This window comes from Macrobrachium rosenbergii, chromosome 12, assembly GCF_040412425.1.
Source record: "Macrobrachium rosenbergii isolate ZJJX-2024 chromosome 12, ASM4041242v1, whole genome shotgun sequence".
NCBI classification, from domain to species: Eukaryota; Metazoa; Arthropoda; class Malacostraca; order Decapoda; family Palaemonidae; genus Macrobrachium; species Macrobrachium rosenbergii.
The window spans coordinates 63,937,419-63,953,665 of NC_089752.1; the positions used below are offsets into that span (position 1 = coordinate 63,937,419).

General features: G+C 38.2%; 1 protein-coding gene across 4 annotated transcripts; it reads right to left on the reverse strand.

The window, feature by feature from the left end:
- Positions 1–202: 202 nt before the first annotated feature.
- On the reverse strand, positions 203–9,334 carry LOC136843694 (uncharacterized). 4 transcript variants are annotated; one of them, XR_010854648.1, is made up of 6 exons: positions 9,275–9,334; positions 6,791–7,827; positions 6,370–6,462; positions 5,470–5,585; positions 4,311–4,790; positions 203–1,651 (listed from the first exon to the last, which is right to left on the reverse strand). XR_010854648.1 is itself a non-coding variant. In XM_067112262.1 (5 exons), the coding sequence occupies exons 2-5, from the start codon at positions 7,665–7,667 to the stop codon at positions 4,575–4,577; spliced, it is 1,302 nt and encodes a 433-aa protein (XP_066968363.1). In that variant the 5' UTR covers positions 7,668–7,827; positions 9,275–9,334; the 3' UTR covers positions 203–4,574. The 4 variants fall into 4 exon arrangements, 2 of the variants coding, with proteins under 2 accessions (XP_066968363.1, XP_066968364.1); XR_010854647.1 differs by having other exon boundaries at positions 3,021–4,790; XM_067112262.1 differs by having other exon boundaries at positions 203–4,790.
- Between the last annotated feature and the right edge of the window lie 6,913 nt (positions 9,335–16,247).

Sequence of the window (16,247 nt, forward strand, 5' to 3'; positions counted from 1 at the left end):
CTATATACATTGGGTTCGATCCCCAAGGAAGGCAAGATGGCTAGGCATAAGTCACCTTACACCCTGAGCCTGTACATGTTCACCTAGAAGTAAACAGGGGCCTGGTATCAGTGAACTGTTATGATGACCCATCTGGGGAATAAGCTGTCAAACACAAAGATTAAATGTTTCCAAAATGTTGAATAATATACTTGCATTTTAAGAACCAATTTATTATAAATCATAATACATTACATTTAACAAAATAATCTTTCCATTATACAGTAAAAAGTACCCAAAGGAAATAAGCAGAAAAGAACATGGAATAAAGTACCTACACAACGATTTTTTTTTTTGTCTGCTGTAATCTTGAAGTTGTAGGCATAAATAGCATATAAAGTAAATTCCTTTTCAACTGTATGTTGAAGAAACCCCATTACACTTAAAATTTCATTTAATATCACCATTCAAAACTGTACAATCTTCATTTTATTATTTATCATACACAGTACCATATGTACACATTTACTCAGCAAGAAAATAAATTAAATAATGGCATTCCTGAGTGTGGAGAAACAACTATGGAGTTTAGTATTAACAAGGTCAGCCAAGTCTAGCCGCCTCTATGACAGACTATGCTAATAGAATTAGATGAAGCTAACATGTACAAAACCACATGCAAACCTGTTCAATTTTTCACTTATACACAAGGGCTATATAGCCTGTGGCTATATAGGAAAATTTAATCTCATGGCATTCTTACAGTCCATAAAGCACCAACAAAAATGACTCGCTCAATAGTCTATAGTACAGCCATAAACGCATTAAATGTATTATAATTAGTTTTTACATATTAGAAAGCTACAATATGTCGGTATCCATCCTTCTAATTCCAGATGCTTCATACAGTAGCTATCATAAGTACTGCTGCCTTAACTTTTAAACTGAATGAATAAATATCAAGAACAAAATTGGGTATGCAGTCTATGAGCTTTTACCCAGGAAGGATGAATAGCATAGAAAAATAAATATAGAGGAGGTAGCTACTAGAATTAGGATAGATCTGACCACTCAGATACAGACTCGTATGTTGAATATGATTTTCTTACTAATTTTTAGTTTGTATCCGAGTCATCAGATATCTCTTGTAGACCTAGTAGAGACAGTGAATCCTCACTGGCAGAGCTATCACCAGGATCTGCACCTCCAGAGTGAAAGTCATTACCAGCCTGTCTTCCCTGTGAATGAGGTTGAGCTCTTCCATGCTCATCACTGTTATTTGACCTTATTATCCCACCTAACTTAGCTTTTTCCCGGTGTTGTTTGGATGATGCTCTAGTGCTTGTGTTTTTCAAATAAACTGAGAGAGCACTTGTTGCCTCTCTTGGATCTATTGAAAGTGTCTTGCATGCAGTAAGGAGAATTATATCCCTTATTTGTGGCATCTTGCTGCTCATGGACATCTTTGTCCCCGATCTACCGGTGGCACAAATATATTGCCAAAGCCAGTCGCCAGCAAGTCTCTGCATTGACACTCGAATGATGTCCAATGCCGAGATTTTACTTCCATGTTTTGGTTTTGGCGCTAATTCTACGAGGACTTTTAAAGGGAGCCTCTGTTCTTCTCGCCATCTGGGTGTTCCTCTGAGAACTGCTTTTCCCGCTCAAGAAGCTGTTGATAAAACAAATATTTATTAGTATTCAAATATTGTTTCCTGTATTTATAATGAAAAAACTGCAGACATGCCCATTTCTTATTGAAAATCACCTGAAAAGCACTGCACATCCTTTAACAATGTCAAGGGGGTGATTTCAGGAGAATTTTTTTTTATTTGACATCTATGAATTCTATTAAAAATTTTACACAATGTAAGCTTAAGTGAACTAAAATGCTTCTGTAACTTTTTCTGTTTTTTAGTGTAGCCAAAAAAATGCTTAATATAATATTAAAAGAGCTATTTTTAACCTCTGAATGCACTAATCACAAATTTGCTAACTTAAAAAATAAGATATTTAAATTTTAAAATAGTGGGTGCGGAAAAATTGGCACTTTTAACCATTCCCCTAATTAAAAAACCAGAAATATTAAAACATAATTTGATACAAATTCATAGTACACATAAGCCTACATTGTGTGAAGTTTTTTACAAAAAAATCCAGAGATGTGGTGAATGTCACATTATGGTTTGTCCTGGAAACACCCAAGATTATCTTAAGATAGAGTTTGAATGTGGCAGCGTTGTTTAACCCCCAGAAGGCAGGTGGTAATAAATGTTACCAGTACCATTGTGTACTCAAAAAGCAGGTGGTAACAGGTGTTACCAGCAAAAAAAAAAAAAATTCTACTGGAAACATCCAGGTTTTTGTTATTTCCTACTTGAATTAAGTCAGAGGAAGCGTTTCCAGTCGTTAAAGAAGGGACCCTATTGATGACACATGATTTTAGATGAATTTTTTCCTTATTTCCCTCCCTCCCTGTCTCTCTAGCCAAAAATGTGATTTTGTGTTTTTGCGTACTTATTGTTACTTTTATTACTTCATATGCTTGATATGAATAAATTTAGTTAATATGATGAATCCATCAAAACTTATTCAAAAATATAGTAAATAATATATGTATTTTTTTTTTCTTTTTTCACCTCGTAACCTTTACTTGACTATGTTCATGATTTTCTTGACCACTGTTCATGATTTACAGGGGAACAATGGTTTTTAATTGATTTATGGGGGTGGCCAAAAACACCTGCCATGGGTGGCAAATGTGTCCTTTTATGACCCGCCGTCTAGGAGTTAATACACAATTATTGTAAGCTCAACCTGCCTATTCATTTTACTTATCTATGACAGTAAATAAATTTTGCAATACTTTTGGGGAAAGAACATACCCAAAACAAAGTTAACTAAAATACATTAGCAAAAGTAACACTAACACATGCAGATGAAAAAAGTGACCCACGTACATACTGTACAGTGTACGTGCCTAAACCTCATGCACCCGCTATTCATACAATAACACCCAAATGTCATAGACTTAAATTCACCTTAGAAATCAGTGGGAAGTATTATTTTTCCACTGCTGTCACTGCAGAGGCCACACATTCTCTGGGAAGCTAAACACTACAAAATCAACAAAAAAATGTACAAGGAATCCTTAAGCATGACGGTTGCATTTTGGATATCATGTGTGTCACCAAATCACACAGACAATATATACATACAACTCAGGAAGTAAAAAAGCCTTACTGTAGGCTTACACAGCTGTAACAAAAACCCAGAACACCCAAGCACAGGGAATGAATGAGAATGTACTATGAAGTAAATCAATATTAAGAGTTATTTTCTGGATAATTAAGGTGAGAAATTTGGCATTATAATACAGTAGTGAGGTATGTACTACATATACTCATTACCATACAGACAGAAGTGACAGTACTAATTATATGCAAATATGATGAAAACAATGTAGATGTAGATGCCCGGATAAAATGGAAGTTAATAACAAACGTATGTTAATGTGAAAAAGTCTAAACAAAATTTCCAACATTGAAAAACGTAAGCGGTAATAATTATTCGAGAATTCTAGTCTGACTGTCTAGAGGCATTTTTGCCAGGCTATCTATTAGCAGGGGCAGCCTATGGCACTGAAAATATTGATGACGGTGAGGACAGTCACCAAAATGTGAACACAGATGAGAAAAAAGGTCTTCACTTTTTTATAGTCTACTTTTTCTGAAGCTGGCAAATTTACACCAAGTCACTTTTAGGTGCAGAGAACAAATGACCTTAATCCCTTCCAAAATTGTGATTTGATTGTAATTAGAAATGTGAGGGATATTTTATTATTCCTATTATGTAAACCACCATTAAATCCCATAGTTTTCATTCATTCATTAATCCTCTGCACCTGCAAGTGGCTCAGTGCAAGTTTGTCAAGCTTAAAAAGGCAACAGTATAGTAAATGTAAGCAAAGCATCTTTTCTCAAATAAATTACATTCAGCCCTCAATTTAACGGATTTCGGTTTAATTGATACCATCAACTACAAACAGCACGCCCTTTTTGCCCAATGCTTGGAAAATTTATCAAGCAGGTACTGTACTTTAATTTTACTCAGTTTATTACCACATAATTTCAGAAAACCTCCCACAAAGTGAAAAACACAAATAGCTACAGAAATATGCCTCCAGTAACTGTACAATAAAAAAGAAGGGCTTTTCAACCTATGGACAGGCTTTCACCGAATTAGTTTGTTAAATCAAGGGTTGACTAGACTATAATATCAGCTATACACTACCAACACCAGCAGCATTGTTAAGAGACAAAATACATTACTTATCCGATATCTTGCTGCAAACAAGATGACGTTCAGCCTCCTGTCTGGACATAAAAGTAGTTATATTCTTATACTGAACAACCAGTATACAAAATGAAAAATCTGACTTGTATTAATTATTGTGCAGAGGTTATATTAGAACCAGGAAAGGTTGGGTACCCTTATTTATTAATTGGGGTAATTCCCAACTGTAATTTATTCTTCAGTGCTAGGCAACTAATGACCATATTGCATGTACTTGTATCCTGCCATTATTTAAAAGCTCACTTACTTCTTTCCAATGAATTGGCTCTGAAGCCAAATGACCGAAGTATCTCGAAGGGGTTTTCCGAAGTGGTTTCCACAGTTTTATTTTCACCACACTTAGGGTCCAACATGTCCATCCTATTCTTGATAAGCCGGACATCCTCTTTCAATTCTTGGACATCCTTCTTGAGTTCTTGAAGCAAGTGTAGCAGCAGCGTTTGCTCTTGAATATCCTGCAGTAACAAAATTATGCTATGTATGCTAATTGATATAAGTAAAAAAAAATTATATGGTAGAGATAGAGTAACCCCACTTTGGACAAATTATGTTTTTCACCTCACTGGATGCTTCATTCATATTTTTGGTACCACAAAATAACCTTATCTTATCTGTGACACCTTGCCCCAGGAGCTTCCAACTGGGGAGGTGGCCATGTAAAAAAAAAAAAAAAAAAAAAGTCTCCAGTATCCTAACCAAAATAAACTACAGCGCATATATATTTCTTTTAAGTAGTCTGAAGACTTGATCTGACCATAAAGTGGGGCCTGCATTTAGCAACATACAGAACTGATTAGTGATTACTAAGTTACTATGCAATCCAGAACTCAAAACTTGTACTTCAGTGAAAAAATCAGAGGAAGAAAAATATTGAGACAAGGAAGGAGATTGTTGCCCACACCAGAGACTGAGTACCAGTCCTTGGGCTGCATGGGATAGGGAAAGGTGAAGAACTTTGTATCTATGATCAATAGACAATAGCAGGATTTTGAAGTTCGGTATTCACACATTCTCCTCTGTCCAATCCTGAAGTGGTGCAACACAAATGTCTTCCAACACTAGCTGATAAGAGACTTTTGTTACAGAGTAGGTTTACTGCAGTACAAAGAAAATAAATCCTATATTTTGTCTCACCCTTCTTTTTCCGCTAACTTGGTTTTCCTTCCTCTCGTCTCCTTTGGTCTTGTTGCGAACTGACTCCTGTACATCATCATAAAGCCTCCTTCCTTGTGGCCTTGGGGTAACAGCTCCTGGAAACAATTCAATAAAATAACTAGCCTCCTTCCTTGTGGCCTTGGGGTAACAGCTCCTGGAAACAATTCAATAAAATAAGTTAAAAGTTTAATGAAATCGAGAGCAACTTATGAGATGCATTAAACTGAAGGGTCTACATCTCAGATTTGTCAGTTTAAGGGGGTATGTCACATATACCATATTCTAATCAAGAATGGCACCGAAACAAGCACGCTGTATTGCAACTTTGAGCCATCAGGCAAGGCATCAATGATCATTCTGGGGTCTCATTTTGAGGTCCCGGTCCTTCCTTTCAAATCTCCTGAAAAATCTCGATCAGTGCAAATAAGTACCGTATGCGTAATTCTTTTCACTCCACAAAAAGAAGGTAATTAACCATGACCCTATCTTTTGTGTTGTTTCTCATGGTAGCAATGTAAAAGGTTCATTAATAAATGGAACATCTTATACAATCGAGATTATGTCCAATTTTCTATATTTGGTATATATAAAGGATGATCAGTGCCCAGAGACCCCAGAATCAACTTGGCTAAAAATACTGAGCTAATTCTATTCTGCAGATGTGTGATAATCCCCTAACGAGGAGTGAATTAGGTAGTTTTACATTATAACATTCTATAACAAGGAGCAAAGTGAGTCAAGTGCATGCACAAAGTTTTTTCCCCCTGAGCAGATGGTCCGTTCTCACCCCAAAAACGGAGATGAGATTTTGCTGCTGACTGACTGAGATACAGTAAAGTAATGCATGCTGTCAAAGAAAATGAAGTAGAATGATAATACCATTAAGGTCAGCCTTGTAACGTCCATCAACAGCTTTCCTCTCAGATGTAACTTGCATAGATTGGCTCTCATCACCACTTTCAGCATTCACATCTGGAAGTACAGATTGAAATCAAGGTGTGAGGAAAAGATATGATAATTATCTCATTCAACCACCACTCACACATTGCTAAAAATGTTACAAACTCCACACCAAGTGCAAGGGCTGGTAAAAGGAAAGAAAAGAGTATAATTAAAATTAAAGAAAAGAGTATAATTACCTGCAATGTTCTAAACTGTAATTGTTAACAGCAGTATTTTCAAAAATTTTTACTAAGAATGTATGGTAGTGCTGATATACCATTTTACTTGGTAAAATACAAATAAATGGCGATATTTTAATTCAATTACATACTGTATATATGTTACTGTTGATACATACCAAGTATACTGTTTGAAGTACAGGTACTGGGGCTGGGGTTATGCCCTGTCTGGGACATTGAAGTGGGAGTCCTGGCTACATTTGGAGTGGGAGATCTGCTGACGATATCACTGAATGTCCTGGGGCTGGGTCTATAACTTGTTTTTTTTTTTACTGCTAAAGCAGCTTTTTTTTCGAGTAAGTCTTCTAAATCAGTAACAGCACTGGAACTGGTGCTGACTGTACCAAGTTTCTCAGTGATGTATGCATCACCGTCTCTAAGGCTATTGTATGTGACTTTACATAGCGATTTATATGATTTAGGGATGATGCCAAATAGGTTTCTGTGTTTGTGAAGAGTACTAACAACAGCATCTACCTGCACTGTAGTCATGCATGTTTTGACGGCTGCAGATCTTAAATCATCCCAGAGGGTACCAGGAGCATCAGCTTCAACATGTAAATTATGATGATCTAAAACCTCACTATCACCTTCACTCACTTCTGAACAATAACCATCATAATTGTGACTATGGCCTACTGCCTCCTCATCTGAAGTGTGTACATACTTTCCATTGTCTAAAAAATTAACACAGCTGTGCCCTGGATTACTTTCTGTAGTACCAGTGGTATCTGGTACCACATCACAGCTTAAAAAACTATGTCTTTCCAACTCACTTTTACCCAAAACTCTTCTAGCAAGAGCCAGCGCTCGTGCCTCTTCTCGTTTTTTTCTTTCTGATTGCCTGTGTGCTGCTACTTTCTTTTTTATATATATTTGCCTCAATTTCTGTTTCCTTATTCTTTCTTCAATGAAATAATTTTTTATAAAATCTTTATTGCCGCAACTTACGCTCATTGTCAAAGTATCATACAAGGCATGCAAAATAAGTGGCATCCCATCACATTATGTATAGTAGAGTAGGTACCAGGATATAAGAGTCAAAATGTAAAATTTTAAACACAGAACATAGTGCATATAGTGGGGATAACTTTAGTTTCTTGATGGGATGAATTTGTTACCTCGATCCTAATTTCAGTACCAGTAACAACTGTACCTGGAAATATGAAGAAAGGGATTTGAAAGTTTTGCCATACATCTTGCATAACTTACTGGTACAGGTAATAATTTAAATTATTAGAGGTTAGGTGTGGGTAGTTTTTAGTACCTGGAAGAGGGCCTCCTCATCTGTCACCATTATTACATACTGTACTAACACTAAAGGGGGGATTGTGGGAGGGTAAAATGTGACAGGGTGAGATTATGAAAATTTAGCATTTCATAGTCCTATACATTTGTGAAGGTTATTATGATCAATCAAACATAGTTTCTTCACAATATCTCTTATAAGTTTTAAAAACCATGTATTTTTCAAAGTTCATTGAGATATACATTCACTAATATAGTCTACCTTCAATTGACACACTGTATCATCCCAAGGTACTGTACTCCAAAATAACTTTTCTTGGGCAAGATCATAAGTGATTTGAAAATCACATTAAAAAAAATCTTATAATTTTGTCCATGAAAAAAGTCTATGAAAGTAAAATACATATATTTTTAAGTAAAATCAAATATGATTGGTCCCCAAAAGGTGCATAATCATTAAGCTAGCCTATATTTAGAAAATGATCTAGGCCTAGGTATGCCTACAAAAAATAAAGGTCAATGTGTTTTCTTTTAAGTTAGTAATTAAGGCCATAATTTCTGATTAAACAGAAGTTAATGAAAGTCCAGCCATGCGCAGTGCAAACTCTGCTCCATGACGCTTTTGAAAATTTTTGTCAAAATACAAAAGTTTTGAAAATTGACGCCATCTCAAAGGGTGCAGAGTCACTTGTGTCAACAAACATTCCATTTCATATCTCATTTTGTTGACGAAACTTCAATCTTTTGCATGGTAGCCTATGCTTAAATATTGAATTATATTGTTGTTCCACCAATTAAATATCGAGTGAAAAAATGGACCATTTGCCGATACAATGAACCATTTGACGATGTTTTACCCTAATGCCTACGTTAGGCTATCTACCTATGTGGTATATTTACGTTAGTTTTAACAACACTTACAGATGGTTGTTGTCAATTAATAGGTACCTATATCTACGAAACATTTTCTACTACAGTCGTAGGTGTCTAGGCCCTATTTTCCGAAACAGCAGGGGATAGGTATTCTAGTTTCAGGTAGATTTAGGCTACCTCTATTATACCAATATCGACCGTGGAGCTTTTCCCTACAATTATAGATTTGGTTACGATTAGCCTATTATTCTTATTTAACTGATTTGTGTACAGACAATGCAGTATCATAGCTATATACCTACTAATAGGTAGGTAGTTTAGGCTAAACCGAGACAAGATTTCAGTATGGAAACTACGTAGTATTTCTTATATTTCAGACAATTCTACGACACTTTTCTTGTCTGGCATTTCCACCTCATTTAGGACAGCATAGACAAGGCCATTAAAACTACAATTAATGACAGGAAAATCAAATTACATACCTTTTCGTTGCCGGTAACGAGTACAGCTGCGGTTGGCCGGTTGCACCGTTGCCGCCAAAATACAAATGTTAATATTGTAAACAAAGCGGAACAATACTAGACAGGCAAATCCCAAAGCGCTTTACCGTGTAAATTGGCAATAATATAATAATATGTCAACATATTATTAAAGATTACGGATATGCATTCCACTGATAACGTAAATACGCACCCATAAGCAATTTCTACATAATATGACTAGGGAGAACTACTTTGTCATGCGGATGTACTATGTTCTGTGATAATGGAGAAACCCGCCAAATTCAAATTTCCAGTTATCTTTAAACTTGTAGTTCTAGGGCAATTTGATGGCGTTTTTCATAAGTTACTTAGCATAAATTATTTAATAATGTGTGTATTGTATACAATGTACTTATTTTGGTTATTTGGGGGTAAACGTTCAGAGTACATGAAACAAACTGTTCTCTGCTATTCGTAGAACACAAACTCAAAATGCAACTATCACAAGCCTGAAACAAACCGCTCATTTTGGGTTTGCAAGAGTTTGCTTCTGGGGGCATGGTTAGGATGTGAGATGTTAGTACATAACCAGACTCCTGACTGTGACTTTCGAACGTTCAACATGAGTACAAGGTGGTCTCTAAGAAGACTCTCAATGCAGTGTTTTGCCGGAGATGTGAAGTCTCCATCTAGTACCATAATTCGTCGGATACGTTTCTTCTACGAAGATCCCATTTTATTGATGCAGCGTGTAGACTGGTCACGCCAAGGTTCCAAGTTCTGGGCAAGAGCGTCTTCAACTCTACTACTCATATCTTCATGCAGCATCTTCATGGGGCCCGTCAAGTGGTTTCAGTGCCACCTTTAAGGGACGTGATCGCTACAATTTCATCACTTCCTCCAATGCCGGAAGACAAACTTTTCCCTATCCCAAATCAGTACCTCCTCATCGCTATTTTATCGGTGATTGGGACCTTTGTCGTCATACTCTGCATAAAGTGGGGTGTGTGTTGTGCACAAAAATAGTGTGTGAGTAAACCCTCACGGGAAGATCAGCCTGTCGGGGGTGTGGCTGTCCGTTTGGTGCAAGAATCTGGAAATTAAAAAGTACTATTTCCCTAGTGCTGGGGGCAGCACTTCTTTGGGCAGCCGAGCATCTGAAAAGCCTGTAGGTCACAAGTATGTTATGAATTACAATACACAGTGAATGTTGAATTAACAAGTGAGGAAAGAATGTTTAGCTATCATCTGATGCATTTCCTCGTTAGGTAAAATGGTGGCGTCGGGATTCCCATTCGTGTTCGTGACTGTCTTTTGGGCTGATTTCCAAGGTGTGAAGGGATTAGGTATGGGGAAAGGGAATCATTGGAAGACCAACATTGAACATTATTAAAAGTCTTCAGTGAAGACTTGTGAATCGTGATTTGTCATTCAAGACTGTGGACATTGCTGTTTGGAGGTAGGAACCACATTCAGTTTCCCAAACTGTAGATTGTTTTTCTCCATTTTTATATTTATTTTGTCCAAGTACTTATGGTTGATACCTTCTTTATGAGTAAAGAGGGAGGAATTCCCATATCTTTATTTTTATGCTTTGGGAATTAATGAGGAATTCATTTGACTTCTTCAGATGTTTCACTGAGAAAGAGGACGAAGATGTACTCATTGGAAATGTACTGGACTTTGACTTATTTTGACCTTTGCAAGTTACAGAATAAAACTATATTGTAAATGGTCTTTGGGGAACTTTAATATAACATTTTAATCCATTTCTTATTTCTTGCAATCTAGCTATGTTAGTTTTAGTCAAATAAATTATTTTGGGTAAAGCTTGTTTCTCTGTAGACCTGAGAGAGAGAGAGAGAGAGAGAGAGAGAGAGAGAGAGAGAGAGAGAGAGAGAATGCAGAGTGAGTGGGTACTCAGGTGTGATACCATCAGTTTTCAAATGGCTGCTACCAAGGCTACCAATAGATGGGACGTCTTGACCTTGTAGTAACAGGTAAGCAATGAAATTACTTCATTACTAGGCTACATATGATAGGTATAATACATACCAGTTGACCGTCCCAGTGCTGTCCGGGAAAACTCTGAATATCAGTCTACGTGTAGGGGAAAGAAAATAAGGAAAGGGAAGGGGGAAGGGAAGAGGGAGGGCGGAGGAAGAAGGGACAGAGAAGGGAGAGGGGGAGGGCTTTGTGTTGACAGTCCAACTGACAGTTCTTCTTTTTTCCTGCAAATGTTCACCCTTCGAACAGTCAAGGGTGAACTGACAGGTATTACTGTGGTAACTGTCCCTTTTACCCAGGTATTACTGTTCTGTCTGTCCCTTCTGTCCAGGTATTACTATGATGACTGTCTCTTTTATCCAGGTGTTACTGTGCTGTCTGACACCTTTAACCAGACATTTCTGTGCTAGCTGTCCCCTTTAACCAGGTATTACTGTTCTGTCTGGCCCCTTTAACCAGGTAGTATTGTGCTGTCTGTCCCCTTTAACCAGATATTACTGTTCTGTCTGTTTCCTTTATCCAGGTATTACTGTGGTGACTGTCGCTTTTATCCAGATATTACTGTGGTGACTGTCCCTTCTATCCAGGTATTACTGTGATGACTGTCCATTTTATCCAGGTATCACTGTGGTGACTGCCCCTCTTATCCAGGTGTTATTGTGGTGACTGCCTCTTTTATCCAGGTATTACTGTGGTGACTGTTGCTTTTATCCAGATATTACTGTGGTGACTGTCCCTTTTATCCAGGTGTTACTGTAGTGGCTGTCCTTTTTATCCAGATATTACTGTGATGACTGTCCCTTTTACCCAGGTATTATTGGGTGACTGTCCCTTTTATCCAGGTATTACTGTATTGTCTGTCCCTTTTATCCAGGTATTATTGTGGTGACTGTCCCTTTTATCCAGGTATTACTGTGGTGACTGTCCCTTTTATCCAGGTATTACTGTGCTGTCTGACACCTTTAACAAGGCATTACTGTGCATTCTGTCCATTTTATCCAGATATTACTGTGGTACTGTCCCATTTATCCAGGTATTACAATGTTGTCTGTCCCTTTTACCCTGGTATTACTATGATGACTATCCCTTTTAACCAGGTATTACTGTGCTGTCTGACTCCTTTAACCAGGTATTACTGTATTGCCTGTCACCTTTAACCAGGTACTACTGTGCTATCTGTCCCTTTTATCCAAGTATTACTGTGGTGACTGTCCCTTTTATCCAGGTATTACTGTGCTGTCTGACTCCTTTAACCAGGTATTACTGTTCTGTCTGTCCCCTTTAACCAGGTATTATTTTGCTGTCTGTCCCCTTTAACCAGATATTACTGTGGTGACTGTCCCTTTTATCCAGGTATTATTGTGGTGAGTGTCCATTTGATCCAGGTATTACTGTAGTGACTGTCCATTTATCCAGGTATTACTGTGGTGACTGTCCCTTTTATCCAGATATTACTGTGGGGACTGTCCCTTTTATCCAGATATTACTGTGGTGAATGTCCCTTTTACCCAGGTATTACTGTGGTGACTGCCCCTTTTATCCAGGTATTACTGTGGTGACTGTCGCTTTTATCCAGATATTACTGTGGTGACTGTCCCTTTTATCCAGGTGTTACTGTAGTGACTGTCCTTTTTATCCAGATATTACTGTGATAACTGTCCCTTTTACCCAGGTATTATTGTGGTGACTGTCGCATTTATCCAGGTATTACTGTATTGTCTGTCCCTTTTATCCAGGTATTATTGTGGTGACTGTCCCTTTTATCCAGGTATTACTGTGGTGACTGTCCCTTTTATCCAGGTATTACTGTGCTGTCTGACACCTTTAACAAGGTATTACTGTGCTTTCTGTCCATTTTATCCAGATATTACTGTGGTACTGTCCCATTTATTCAGGTATTACAATGTTGTCTGTCCCTTTTATCCTGGTATTACTATGATGACTATCCCTTTTAACCAGGTATTACTGTGCTGTCTGACTCCTTTTACCAGGTATTACTGTACTGCCTGTCACCTTTAACCAGGTACTACTGTGCTATCTGTCCCTTTTATCCAAGTATTACTGTGGTGACTGTCCCTTTTATCCAGGTATTACTGTGCTGTCTGACTCCTTTAACCAGGTATTACTGTTCTGTCTGTCCCCTTTAACCAGGTATTATTTTGCTGTCTGTCCCCTTTAACCAGGTATTACTGTGGTGACTGTCCCTTTTATCCAGGTATAATTGTGGTGATTGTCCATTTGATCCAGGTATTACTGTAGTGACTGTCCATTTATCCAGGTATTACTGTGGTGACTGTCCCTTTTATCCAGATATTACTGTGGTGAATGTCCCTTTTACCAAGGTATTACTGTGGTGACTGCCCCTTTTATCCAGGTATTACTGTGGTGACTGTCCCTTTTATCCAGGTATTACAATGCTCTCTGTCCCCGTTACCCAGGTATTACTCTGCTGTCTGTCTGTTTTATCCAGATATTACTGTGGTGACTGTCCCTTCTATCCAGGTATTACTTTTCTGTCTGTCCCCTTTGACAAGGTATTACAATGCTATCTGTCCCTTTTATCCTGGTATTACTATGGTGACTGTTCCTTTTATCCATGTATTACTGTAGTGTCTGACTCATTTAACCAGGTATAACTGTACTGGCTGTCACCTTTAATCAGGTACTACTGTGCTATCTGTCCCTTTTATCCAAGTATTGCTGTGGTGACTGTCCCTTTTATCCAGGTATTACAGTGGTGGCTGTCCCTTTTATCCAGGTACTACTGTGCTGCCTGTCACCTTTAACCAGGTATTACTGTGCTGTCTGTCACTTTCATCAAGGTATTACTGTGGGTGACTGTCTCTTGTTTCCCGGTATTAATGTGCTGTCTGACACCTGTAGCCAGCCATTACTGTGCTGTCTGTCACTTTCAACCAGGTATTACTGTGCTGTCTGTTCCATTTAAACAGGCTTTACTATGCTGCCTGTCCCCTTTCTCCTGGTATTACTGTGGTGACTGTCCCTTCCGTCCCCTGTGTCCAGGTATTACTGTGGTGACTGACCCTTTTATCCAGGTATTACTGTGGTGACTGCCCTTTTTATCCAGGTATTACTGTGCTGTCTGACACCTTTAACCAGGTATTACTGTATTGTCTGTCCCTTTTATCCAGATATTACTGTGGTGACTGTCCCTTTTATCCAAAGATTACTGTGCTGTCTGACACCTTTAACCAGGTATTACTGTGCTGTCTGACACCTTTAACCAGGTATTACTGTACTGTCTGTCCCTTTCATCCAGATATTACTTTGGTGACTGTCCCTTTTATCCAATTATTACTATGCTGTCTGTCCCCTTTATCCAGGTATTACTGTGGTGACTGACCCTTTTACTGTGGTGACTGACCCTTTTATCCAGGTATTACTGTGGTGACTGTCCTTTTTATCGAGGTATTACAATGCTGTCTGTCACCTTTAACCAGTTATTACTCTGCTGTCTGTCCCCTTTATCCAGGTATTACTGTTGTGACTGTCCCTTTTATCTAGGTTTTACTGTGGTGACTGTCCCTTTTATCCAGGTATTACTGTTCTGATTATCACCTTTAACCAGGCATTACTATGCTGTCTGTCTCCTTTAACAAGGTATTACTGTGCTGTCTGTCCCTTTTATCCAGATATTACTGTGTTGTCTGTCACCTTTAACCAGGTATTACAATGCTGTCTGTCCCTTGTATCCTGGTATTACTGTGGTGACTGTTCTTTGTATCCAGGTATTACTATGCTGTCTGTCACCTTTAACCAGGTATTACCTTGCTGTCTGTCCCCTTTAACCCGGAATTACAGTTCTGCCTTTCCCTTTTATCCTGATATTACTGTGGTGACTGTCCCTTTTATCCAGGTATTACTGTGTTGTATGTCCCCTTTATCCTGGTATTACTGTACTGTCACCTTTAACCAAGTATTACTGTGCGGTCTGTCCCTTTTATCCAGGTACTACTGTGTTGTCTGTCCCATTTATCCTGGTATTACTGTACTGTCACCTTTAACCAAGTATTACTGTGCGGTCTGTCCCTTTTATCCAGGTACTACTGTGTTGTCTGTCCCATTTATCCTGGTATTACTGTACTGTCACCTTTAACCAAGTATTACTGTGCTGTCTGTCCCTTTTATCCAGATATTACTATAGTGACTGTCCCTTTTATCTAGTTATTACTGTGCTGTCTGTCCACCTTATCCAGGTATTACTGTGGTGATTGTCCATAATATCCAGGTACTAGCTGACCAACCTGGCACTGCCCGGGAAAACTCTGTATAATCTAAAAACTCTCTCTCTCTCTCTCTCTCTCTCTCTCTCTCTCTCTCTCTCTCTCTCTCTCTCTCTTCTTCTCCCTCTCACTCTCTCCCTTTCCTGTTAAGATAGTTGCTTCAATTACATTACCCAGCATTTTTAACATTTTATATTTCACCCCTCCTCACCCCTACTTCCTATTGGGGCTGGACTGTCCCTTTTATCCAGGTATTACAATGCTCTCTGTCCCCTTTACCCAGGTATTACTCTGCTGTCTGTCTGTTTTATCCAGATATTACTGTGGTGACTGTCCCTTCTATCCAGGTATTACTTTTCTGTCTGTCCCCTTTAACAAGGTATTACAATGCTATCTGTCCCTTTTATCCTGGTATTACTATGGTGACTGTTCCTTTTATCCAGGTATTACTGTAGTGTCTGACTCATATAACCAGGTATTACTGTACTGACTGTCACCTTTAACCAAATACTATTGTGCTATCTGTCCCTTTTATCCAAGTATTGCTGTGGTGACTGTCCCTTTTATCCAGGTATTACAGTGTTGACTGTCCCTTTTATCCAGGTATTACTGTGCTGCCTGTCACCTTTAACCAGGTATTACTGTGCTGTTTGTCACTTTCATCAAGGTATTACTGTGGTGACTGTCCCTTTTATCTAGGTATTACTGTGGAGACTGTCCCT